This window comes from Echinops telfairi, unplaced genomic scaffold (genome assembly GCF_000313985.2).
Source record: "Echinops telfairi isolate 266 unplaced genomic scaffold, ASM31398v2 ScPeMD7_7469;HRSCAF=8507_0, whole genome shotgun sequence".
In the NCBI taxonomy this organism is placed as follows: Eukaryota; Metazoa; Chordata; class Mammalia; order Afrosoricida; family Tenrecidae; genus Echinops; species Echinops telfairi.
Genome location: NW_022111372.1, coordinates 32027515 through 32039467, shown reverse-complemented (window position 1 = coordinate 32039467; position 11953 = coordinate 32027515). Strand labels below are relative to the sequence as shown.

At 37.8% G+C, this 11953-nt stretch overlaps 1 protein-coding gene and 1 pseudogene across 2 annotated transcripts in view; both read left to right on the top strand.

Annotated features, from left to right (window-relative positions):
• The window catches only part of BRWD1 (bromodomain and WD repeat domain containing 1), a 152913-nt gene that overhangs the window by 88633 nt on the left and 52327 nt on the right, over positions 1 to 11953 (top strand). For both annotated transcript variants that reach the window (XM_045284556.1, XM_030888683.2), the window contains exons 22-27: positions 4146 to 4237; positions 5963 to 6155; positions 7338 to 7463; positions 7562 to 7669; positions 9727 to 9851; positions 10316 to 10398. In XM_045284556.1, coding sequence (XP_045140491.1) covers positions 4146 to 4237; positions 5963 to 6155; positions 7338 to 7463; positions 7562 to 7669; positions 9727 to 9851; positions 10316 to 10398 — 727 coding nt within the window. The remainder of the gene's footprint in view (positions 1 to 4145; positions 4238 to 5962; positions 6156 to 7337; positions 7464 to 7561; positions 7670 to 9726; positions 9852 to 10315; positions 10399 to 11953) is intronic.
• LOC115873488 lies at positions 4316 to 4757 on the top strand (annotated as a pseudogene).

Below are 11953 nucleotides of genomic sequence, written 5' to 3'. Positions count from 1 at the left end.
TTCCCTCTGTTTCCAGTTCCTATCTGTACCAGTGTACATCCTCTGGTCTAGCCAGATTTGTAAGGTAGAATTGGGATCATGATAATGGGTGGGGGCCGGGCAGGAAGCATTTAAGAACTAGAGAAAAATTGTATGTTTCATCTTTGCTACACTGTACCCTGACTGGCTTGTCTCCTCCCCGCGACCCTTCTGTAAGGAGATGTCCAGTTGCCTACAGATGAGCTTTGGGTCCCCATTCCGCACTCCCCCTCATTCACAATATGATTTTTTGTGTTTTGATGCCTGATACCTGATCCCTTGGACAACTCATGATCGCACAGGCTGGTGTGCTTCTTCCATGTGGGCTTTGTTGCTTCTGAGCTAGATGGCCACTTGTTTACCTTCAAACCTTAAAGACTCCAGATGCTATATCTTTTGATAGCTGGGCACCATCAGCTTTTTTCACTACATTTGCTTATGCACCCATTTGTCTTCAATGATCGTATCAGGGAGGCGAGCACACAGTGATATGATTTTTTGTTCTTTGATGCCTGATAACTGATCCCTTCGGTACCTCATGATTGCACAGGCTGGTGTGCATTTTCCATGTGGACTCTGTTGCTTCTGAGCTAGATGGCTGCTTGTTTACCTTCAAGTCTTTAAGATCCCAGACGCTAAATTTTTTGATAGCCAGGATCCATAAGCTTTCTTCACCACATTTGCTTACGTACCTGCTTTGTCTTCAGCGTTCGTGTAGGAAGCCATGAATCATGGAATGCCAGTTTAATAGAACAAGGTGTTCTTACATTGAGGGAATACTTGAGTGGAGGCCCAATGTCCATCTGCTACCATAATACTAAACCTATAAATATTTGCACATAGATCTATTTCCTCATCCTCATATATAAATATATTTACATATGAGCATGACTTTATTTAGACCTCTATAAAAGCCCTTTGCCTCCTAGCTCTTTCCTCTATTTCCCTTTACTTAACTTTTGTCCCACTATCATGCTCAGCCTTCATTTGGGTTTCAGTAATTTCTCTCGGTTACATTACCCTTGATCATGCTCTACCAGGTCTCGCACACCCTCCTCACCACCGATTTGGATCACATGTTCCCTTGTCCCTGTGTTTTTTAAACCACTTCCTTTCCTCTCCCACCTCCTCCTCTCCCATGTCCCCCCAGAACCATAGGTCCCGTTGATTTCTCTTCCAGATTGTTCATTCAGCCTATCTTATTTAGACAGACCTGCAGAGATAATAACGTGCACAAAAACAAGACAGAGCAAAACCAAGCAACAAAAGAAACAAAACAACGAAAAGCCAATGACACAACAACGACAAAGAAAAGCCTGTAGTTAGTTCAAGGACTGTTTGTTGGCCTTTAGGAGTGTTTTCTGGTCGAGTCTGATGGGGTGCCAACCCCTGACCCCAAATTCTATTTTTGGTATTATTCCATGGGGACTTAGTTGCTCTGTTCCCCTTGCTGTTCTGTTGCACTCCCTTAGTTTTGTGCTTCGGTATGGTGAGACCAGATCGGGCACAATTCCCACACTGTGTCTCCAGTGTTCCCCTTTAGGGCTATGGGTCAGTGAGGGATGTCTTGTCTCATAGGGGCTGACCATATGGTCTTCTCTGCGGATTGGCTGCTCTGGGCGGGAATATCATCCCCAAAGCTTGGTGGTCCAGGATGTGCTCCACTCTCTCTTCCTCCCCCTTCATTTGATCCTATGTGTTCTGATCAGACATGTCTCTCTCCCCGAGCTGAAGCTTCAGTGATGTAAAAGACACTTGTAGTTAAAAGAAAGCTGTATATACTTAGATATTTTGGAATATATCTTTGATCAGAAGTTGTATCCAAAATGTACAACTTTCCAACTCACTAATAAGTAAACAAGCAATCTGTTTAAAGATGTACCTAAGTACATTGTTGCTTGGTTTTGCTCTGTCTTGTTTTTGTGCATGTTGTTGTCTCTGCAGGTCTGTCTGGATAGGACGGGCTGGATGAACAATCTGGAGGAGAAAACAATGGGACTGACAGTTCCAGGGGGACTTGGGAGAGGGGGAGGTGGGGGGAAGGGAAGAGGTGTTAACAAACCCAGGGATAAGGGAACAAGTGATCCAAATCAGTGGTGAGGTAGGTGTGGGAGACCTGGTAGGGCATGATCAAGGGAAATGTAACAAAGAGGAAGTGCTGAAATCCTGGTGGGGACTGAGCATGATGGTGGGACGGGAGGAAAATCGAGGGAAATGGAGGGAGGAACTGGGAAGCAAAGGGCATTTATGGAGGTCTAGATAAAGACATGTACATATGCAAATGTATATATATATAGACATGTACATATGCAAATGTATATATATAAGGATGGGGAAATAGATCTATGTGCCTATATTTATAGGTTTAGTGTTAGGGTAGCAGAAGGACATTGGGCCTCCACTCAAGTACTCCCTCAATGCAAGAATACTTTCTTCTATTAAATTGGCATTCTGTGATGCTCACCTTCCCGACACAACCGCTGAAGACAAAGCGGGTGAATAAGTAAATGTGAAGAAAGCTGATGGTGCCTGGCTATCAAAAGATACAGCGTCTGGGGTCTTGAAGGCTTGAAGGTAGACAAGCGGCCATTTAGCTCAGAAACACCAGAGCTCACGTGGAGGAACATATCAGCCTGTGTGATCGCAAGGTGTTGAACGGATCGCTGGAGACAAATGAGTGCATGAGCACTCAGGAAAGCTGATGGTGCCCAGCTATCAAAAAGTATAGCATCTGGGGTCTTAAAGGCTTGAAGGCAAACAAGCGGCCATCAAGCTCAGGGGCAGCAGAGCCTACATGGAAGAAGCACACCAGCCTATGCAATCACGAGGTGTACAAGGGATCAGGTATAAGGCATCAGAACCAAAAATCTTACCATAGTGAATGATGGGGGGAGTGCAGAGTGGAGACCAAGCCCATTAGTAGGCCACTGGAAATCCCCTTGCAGAGGGGTTTCGGGGAGGAGACGAGCCAGTCAGGGTGCGATGTAGCAACGATGAAAAATACAATTTTCCTCTAGTTCCTAAATGTTTTCTCCCCGCTCCCACTATCATGACACAAATTCTACCTTGCAAGTTTGGGCTAGACCAGAGGATGTATACTGGTACAGATGGGAACTGGAAATCCAGGGAATCCAGGGCGGATGATCCCTACAGGACCAGTGGTGTGGGTGGTGATGCTTCGAGGGTGGAGGGAGAGTGGGTAGGAAGGAGGGAACCGATTGCAGGGAGCTGTGTGTGGCCTCATCCCTGGGGGACGGACAGCGAGGGGTGGGTAAGGGGAGACGTCGGACAGGGCAAGATATGACAAAATAATAATTTATAAATTATCAAGGGTTCATGAGGGAGGGGGGAGCGGGTAGGGAGGGGAAAAAATGAGGACCTAATTCTGGGGGCTTAGGTGGAGAGGAAATGTTTTGAGAATGATGAGGGCAATGAATGTGCAAATGCGCTTTGCACAATTGATGTTTGTATGGATTGTGATGGGAGTTGTGTGAGCCCCTAATAAAATGATTAAGAAAATAAATAAATAAAAATGTACCTAAGACATCTCACTGAAGAAAACACACTGATATCAAAAAAGCATATGATGAGATGCTCAAAATATTTGTCATTGCTGTGAGGTGCTGTAGAGTTGGTTCTGACTGTCATCAACCCTGTAAACAATTATCACACAGCACTTCCTTGTCCTGCACCATTTCATAATTGTTATGTTTGAGTGAACTGTTGCAGCCACTGCCAATCCCTCTCCTTGAAGATCTTCCTCTTTACCGAAAATGAAATACCATTATATACCTATTAGCATGATTAAAAAACAAAACATCGACAATATATTTATTAACCTTTTATTTTAGAGTGGCCCATCTTACTTCTTGGGGGTTTGGAGGAGGCGGCTGACAGTGACACCATCAAGTCTCATGCTTAATTCTTTGTTGCCTTTGACCTTTATAAGGAAAAGGAATTAGTAAAGGAAATTTGCTTTTTGCGTTGTCTAATCATGCTTTTATTACCTGATGTCACACTTATTTGTTACATGGTTTAATTTTATATTTGGGATAACACTATAAGGTTTTTCTTATTTAACCTAAGGATGATTCTCTCCCCCCCATTCCCTCCACCTCACAAATTAGGAGACATCCTGTGATCAGAGTGAAGGTTCGTGCTATTCTGAAGAAGAATGGAAAAGTGATAGAAAAAGTGAAACTGACAGTGAAAGTTCAAGGTATATGTTTAATTGCTTTGTACTTATAAGCCATTTAGTTATAGTCTTGGATGTAACCAAACATGGATGGTATCTAATATGAAAGAATGTGCAACTTCGAACCAATTAACATTTAATTTTAGTACACTTAAAAGGAGAAAACTTGCCTTTCTCTCACATCCTTGCTTCCGAGATGAAGAAAATGCTAACAACTTTCGTGCTGAGAAAGGCTGTGGCCATGTGCAGCTCATTCACTGCATGAACTGCACCCACTGCGCGCCCAAAGACCAGGCCATTAAGAAGTTTGTCATAAGAAACATAGTGGAGGCTGCAGCTGTCAGAGACACTTCTGAAGTGAATGTTTTCAACGCATGTGTGCTTCCCAAACTATATGTGAAGCTGCATGACTGTGTGAGCTGTGCATTCACAGCCAGGTGGTCAGGAACCGGTCAGTGAAGCCTGGAAGGACCAAATCTCCTCCCCCCCACCTCGCTTTAGACCTGCAGGTGCTGCCCCACGACCTCCTCCAAAGCCTATGTAAAGACTAGAAGCGGAAGAAAAACCAACCTGAAAGGAAATCAAATGGAAATTGTTCTTTAGAAAAAAGAAAACTGGCTCAACTGGTTTGTTATTATTTTTAATGTACAGAAGATAACCGTAGGCCTAGATGCATGTGAGCCAACAGTGTAAAATAAGTACTGACTCAGTACCATCAAGTTGATTCTAACTTACAGTCAGTGATCCTATGTGGAGTTTCAGGAGTTGTAAATGTTTATGGAACTAATAGCCTTATCTTTCTCTTACAGAGTAGCAGTCTTGATTTATCTTATCTCTCTTGCCCCTCTCCATGTTAAAAATGCTATTTTCCCTGCTCCTTTCCCTCCTTCTATTATGATTAGGAATGATTTATTTGTTTAAAGGATAGAAGTTTGGAATTTTTTTCTTTTAATTAAACATTTCTTATTCAAACCTGTTGCTGTTTTAAATTTTTTGAGAACTTACTTGTTTAGAATATCTTTTTGGAACTCTGTTTTCAGAGGTGAGAGGTGGTGGAACCTGGCCTGAGGATCAACCCTTTCAAAAAGTGTTTGAAAAGTTGCTTTAATTTTTGTTTTTTAAAATATCTTTTTTTAGTTACATTTTTCCATGAACTTTTTGGAACTCACTTGATTTGCTGAATGAAGCTATTTGTGAGTCGTGAACTAGTTTTCTATTTGTCTAATTTCTTGTTTGACTTAGATTTTGTTTAGGAATGTGTGGGAGGTAGCCCCTAAAATATGAATTACCTTCAGTTGGGGAGAAGTCCTGACCCCTAAAAAATGTTGTTTGACATGACCTTGCTGCCTTTGGGTTTCTCAGTGTGTTCACTGCTTAGTTGTGATTCTAGTTCAAATTTCTAATCTGTACTTCAAGAGCCTCCTTTAAATTATGGGCTACTCTTAGAGTTATGTATTATTTCTACTTTTTCCACACTCTGCGCTTTATGTTCTATAAGGTGAATTGTGTGATGCTTCTAAATATTTATCTCCCTGAGGTTTTATCTATATTACACTTAAAAAACATCCTTTCTAAATTTCCAATCTCAGCTAAAATGTTTACTTTTTTAAAATTATTTTTTTAACAGTGAATTTTCATTAGGTCTTCTCTTTTCGTGCTCCTCTTTTCTGACCAAAGGCTGTATGATTAATTTTACTGTATGTGTTTAGATTCTCATTCCATACAATTTAAAGTATTCTCCTTTTCTAGTGACTCTTCATCTAGGTATTCTGATTGGACAGCTGATGCAGGCATCAATTTGCAGCCGCCTCTACGGACATCATCTCGTCGACGAGTAACCCGGTTTTGCAGCAGTAGTTCAGAGGATGAAATGTCTACTGAAAATTTATCTCCTCCAAAAAGGAGAAGAAAGAGAAAGAAAGAGAGAAAGCCTAAAAGAGAGGTAAGAAAAATAAATCTTTACAAATGTATCTATTCATACTTTTATGAATGTGTTTCTGCTTTTCTATATTTAACAGGTTGACATCTGGGAAATCCCATTTTTATTTAATTCTTAACACTCTCCTGATAATAAGAGTCGAGTGTAAAATAAACTTATTTTGGGAAAAACTATGTGATTTTAAATTTTCTTTACAACCACTGTCCTTTGTAGTAAGCTTAGCAATCATACCTTTCCAAATCAGAGAATTAAAGGGGGGAAAGAAAGTTCTTTTCCTTGCGGACTCCACCATAACTCTGGTGGTTTTATTTCAATTTCAATACCAAAAATGCACTTTAGGCTGTTTTAAGGTGATTTCCACTTGTTTTGTCTGTTATTACCATGCTTGTTGTTTTCACTTTACGAGTCATCTTCATACCTTCCCTTGATTTTAATATTTTTTCTGTTCCTTTATCACATGTACACGCAAATCCTATGTTGGCAGCTGTCTTTAATTGAATATGCTAAATCTTGACATCAGTTATATATTGCTGCTAAACAAGTTACCCTGAAGCGTAACTTAAGAGAACCAGCATTTGTTATCTCAAGTTTTGGTGGGTTACATATTTGAGAGTATCTTAGCTGGGTCTGAGGTGTTTTAGTTGATAATGCAACAATGCAAACTTGACTGGAGTTGGATGGTTTTCCAAGCTTGCCCATGTGACTTTTGGCAAGTGGCTTCAGTTCCTTGCTACATGGGCTTGCCCATAAGGCTATTTAATAAGAGTCCTCTTGGCATGGTAGCTGACTGTCCCAGAATGAATGAGTAAGGAATAAAATCCATGTCTTACATGACAAGACTAAGTTGCTAGCACATTGTTGCTTCTGCTTTATTCTGTTTGTTAGAATCTGAAGATGTGGGGAACTAGACTCCTCTTGAAGAAGAGAAGAATAAGAATTTGTAGATATGTTTTAAACTGGAATGAACATTAGTAGAAAATGAATAGATGATGGTAGGACAGTGCTAGGTTGATTAACAATGCTTTTTACAGTGATATAATGTTGTGTATGTTAAATGACCAAATATGTGCAATGTATTGTTTCAAAATTAACAATTAGATGGGTATGTCAAAAAGTAGTCATTCTGTATAATGAAGTTTATTTTGTTTTTCATACAAATACTGCTTGTTCCTTTCCCTCTGGCAGAATTTGCAAGGGATGACTCCGACAGAACTTGCAAACATGGACCATTTGTTTGAGTTTCATCCTCCCATTTGGATAACTGACACCACACTTAGAAAGTCCCCTTTTGTTCCTCAAATGGGTGATGAGGTGAGAGTAATAAAATTTTAAAATCAAACATGGAATATAAAGCATTTTATAATGATGTCCAGCTTTTTTATTGTTAAGTATTTGTTTCCTTTTTGTAGGTAATATATTTTCGACAGGGTCATGAAGCTTACATTGAGGCAGTCAGAAGAAATAACATTTATGAACTGAACCGTAATAAGGAACCATGGAGAAAAATAGATCTTAGGGTAAGACTTAAACATTAAACATTAAAAAAAAACAACATTCAGCGCATTACTTAGATGGATAAATTGTTTATGAATTTATACAAAAACTTGGCATATTTCATGACAATCTTTCCATTAATTCCTGTCCCTCCCACCTCCAGCTCTTATCTGTTAAACTTTTAAGATCTGGTGGGATGATATATTTACCAGTGGGCAGACCTCTGGTATTGCTCTGGTGTGTAATATGTTATGTACAACAACCCAGAGTCTCACTAGAAAACAGCCCGGCAATATCTTTATATCAACAAACTTAAATGTGTTTATTTCCAACACAGATTTTTTTTTAGCCTCACGCATAATAAAATGAGATTATTTTACATCCTAATTCTAACCAATTTTGATAATTACTTTTTAAGCAACATAATAACATATTTAAGAAAGTGGCAAACATTTTAGTTTAAAATTCAGGTGTGTGTGGATAGGAGTGCACTGAAGTATTTAAAGCTTCTATAGGGTATCTTGGGAATAGGGATTGATAGAAAAATGCTTAGACTCTTTAAGTCAGTAATTTTATTAACTGTATAATTTGGAAACAACCAGAAATGTGTGTAAATTTATGTGGTAAGGCTATTTTGTGTGTATAAACAAAAAATGGTGGTGGTGGCTGGTGGGGCCGGACGACACCAAATACCCCCTGAAATAAAAAGATATCAAATCATGGTGCATCTATGCTATGGGTTTTTATGTATACCCTGGCATGTACATGATAGTCTTTCAAAATATTTGTTGAATTGAATGAATGAGGGTTAGGTTTTCACAATGTTTTATAAAAAGTAAAAACTGGATGTGAAATGCCATTTGGCGTTATGCTAGCAAAATTTAAAAGATATAATAAAGTCAAAAACAAATACATCAAATTTTAATGGCTGTTATCTGTGGAATAGTGTTAGATGTAATTTTTATTTTATTCTCATATTTTTATTTTGTGTATAAATATTTTCTATTAGTGTTAGGAAACACATATAATAATACTAATTAATTTACCAAACATGGCTTTTCTTAATAGTCATGTTAAACATATTATCCCAGCTCTTTAAGTTTGGCTTCCTGTATCTTTAAAGGAGCCCTGGTGGTGCTGTTGGGTATACGTTGAACTTGTAACTGGAAGTTCAATGTTTCATATCCACCAACTGCTTCTTGGAGGAAATAGGAAGCTATCTGCTCCCATAAAGAATTTTAGCAGCGGTTCTCAACCTGTGTGTAGTGACCCTTTTGGGGCTCAAATGACCGTTTCACAGGGGTTGCCTGATTCATAACAGTAGCAATATTATAGTTATGAAGTAGCAACTAAAATAATTTTATGGTTGTGGGGTCACCACAACATGAGGAAGAACTGTCACGGGAAGGTTGAGAACCACTGATTTACAGCCTAAGAGATTCTATGTAGAGGACCGACTTGAAGCCAGTGGTATGATGGATATTTTGCAAAGATTTATTTATAATGTCTGTTTTATTTATATAGCTAAGTATTTAGCAGTTTAGTATATTCTGATCACATTTTTGTGGAACAAATGCATTTATCATATTCCCAATATGGAAACATTTGAGGAGGGGGCCTCAAAAAACTCATGAAGAAATGGAATTAAATGATAATGGAAAATTCCACACTTTTTGAAGTCCGCATACTAAGGGGAAGGCTAATTATGGCAGATGTGCTACCCTGCTGTTAGAATAGCTCTTTAAAAAATAGGAATAAGCAAAATACTTAAAATATGTTATTGTATAGTATAAAACTATATAAACACGTTTATGAAGAGAAGAAATATATCAGAATGTTGTTGCTTTTCCTTAGATATTGAGCTGACTCATAGTTAGTATATACTATTAGAAATGGTATCACCTGTCTTCAAAATGATGTGGAGATTGATTTATCAAATAATATTGTGCTTATTGGCATATGAAGCTCATCTAATGTCTTAGATGACTAATTATGTGTTGGCCTGGTAAGCAATATGTGGAGAACTACAGCCTTGAGTAATTGCTGTATTTTAGCCATTTATAAACTATATCTGTTAAAGGATCAAGAATTGGTCAAGATAGTTGGAATACGATATGAGGTCGGACCCCCTACTCTCTGCTGCCTCAAATTAGCATTTATAGATCCAGCGACTGGAAAACTCATGGACAAATCTTTCTCTATTAGGTATGTTGTTATTATTCTCAGTAGGAGTGTGTATAAGGTCTCTATCGGTTGGATCCAACTCGATGGCAACTAACAACAACATATACTGAATTGATAATATTTTGGATATATTGAGTTCATACTGTCAGTCACATTACTGACATAAATTTCACTAGTTTCTTTTCCCTTTTTAAAATCTAATAGAAAATTAGAAGTTACATATGTGGCTCTACTTGTATTTCTCTTTTATTCCCTTTAATTTTAAATAATTTTATTGGGAGCTCTTACAGGTATTATAGCAATCTATAATTCATTTAGATCAAGCATAATTGTACAATTGCTGCTGCCATTAGTTTCAAAGCATTTTCTTCTTAAACTCTTTGATGTTAGTCCTCCATTACTGCTTGTATTTCTTTTGGGCAGTGTTGCTCTAGACTATAGCCCTGGTATACAACAAATTTAATAATCTTTTTATTTTTGCTTAGATATCATGATATGCCAGATGTTATTGATTTTCTTGTATTACGTCAATTTTATGATGAAGCCAGACAGAGGAATTGGCAATCTTGTAAGTTTTTCCTTATTAAATTTTACATATCCTTAAAAATTAATCTCTTCCTGGTTTAATCTTTGGATTTGCTGCTTTTAATTGTGGCGTATGCAAACATGTAAATTCTGGAAAGAAATACTAAGCAAATGACCAGAAGATTTTACTTACGGATTGATACTTTGTTCTTAGTCAATTTTTCAGTCAAGCTGTGATTCACTTGATTTTTTTAGTATATAATGGGTGGGGAGAATAATTTTTAATTTACTAATTCTAGGCTAGATTAGCTCTTATTTTTTAAAATTTATTTTTAATTGGGAATTAATAAATATTTCATTCCATACTTCAATCACGTCAAACAGTATTCTACAATTACTATCACAATCATTTTCTAAACATTCTTTTCCTTTCTGGACTTGACATGTCTCCCAACTCCACCTCCAACCTTATTTTTCGTGAGACTTACTTATGTAATATTTAATTACTTTTAATGTAAGTGACAGTGCTATAATTTGCAAAATTCCCCTAGCATCTAAAGTGATCAGAAGGTTGAAAAATAATCGATGAAACCTTACAGTATACCAAAATACTTTTCCTTTATTTTTAAGTGGAGTAAATTGAAGAACCACTAGTTTAGGAATTAATGCTTCATAGCCATCTAATCCGGAAAAAAAAAAACCAACAGCAGAAACCCAACAACCTTTCCACCACCACCACCACCACCACCCAAAAACACAAAAAAGCAATACAACTTCCAGTACTAAATTACTTAAATGTGAATTTTGTGACTATTTCAGGTGAGATAGGAACTCTGGTGGCGCAGTGGTTGCTTTAGGCTACTTATAAAGTCAGCATTTTGAAGCCACCTGCTGCTGCTTGTAAGAAATACATGACTTTCTACTCCCATAAGAGTTACCGTTTTGGAAACTCACAGGGATAGTTCTATCCTGTTCTTATAATGTTGGTATGAGTCAGAGAACTCATTTGTTTGGGATTGAGTAGGTAATTGATCTCCTTATGATATGTAATACCTCTAATAAGGCAAAGTATCACCAGTTAGCAGCTATCGTACATACCTGTTTTGCAGGTATGCATAAATGCTTTTCATTATGGAGTATCGAGGAGATCATTTATTTGAGTTTAACTATAGTAAATTTGTATTCCTTCTCCTTTCATCATTCCTGATTTCATTAAAAATACCGTTTTACCCAGGCTGTATCATCTGTTATGCATGTCCTTAAATAATACTATGGGCTCACCAATAAATATTTCTCATCTCTGCTGTTATTTTGGACAAAGTACTGCAGATATGTAAATTATAGATGCATACCTTAATCTCCCTACTTGAAATGAAAAATTGTGTGTGTGGCAATTCTTAATATAGACTATTCTCAACAGTCTGCACAAGTAGAGTAATTAGGATTCATTAGGGGACTTCGAGATTCCCCTAAAACAAATAGAGGAAGGTCTCTACTCCCATCAAGATTTATAGGTTTGGAAACCTAAAGGGGGCAATTCTACTCCATCCTATAGAGTTGCTGAGTTGGAATTGACTGATTTTTTAAACTGCCTTCAG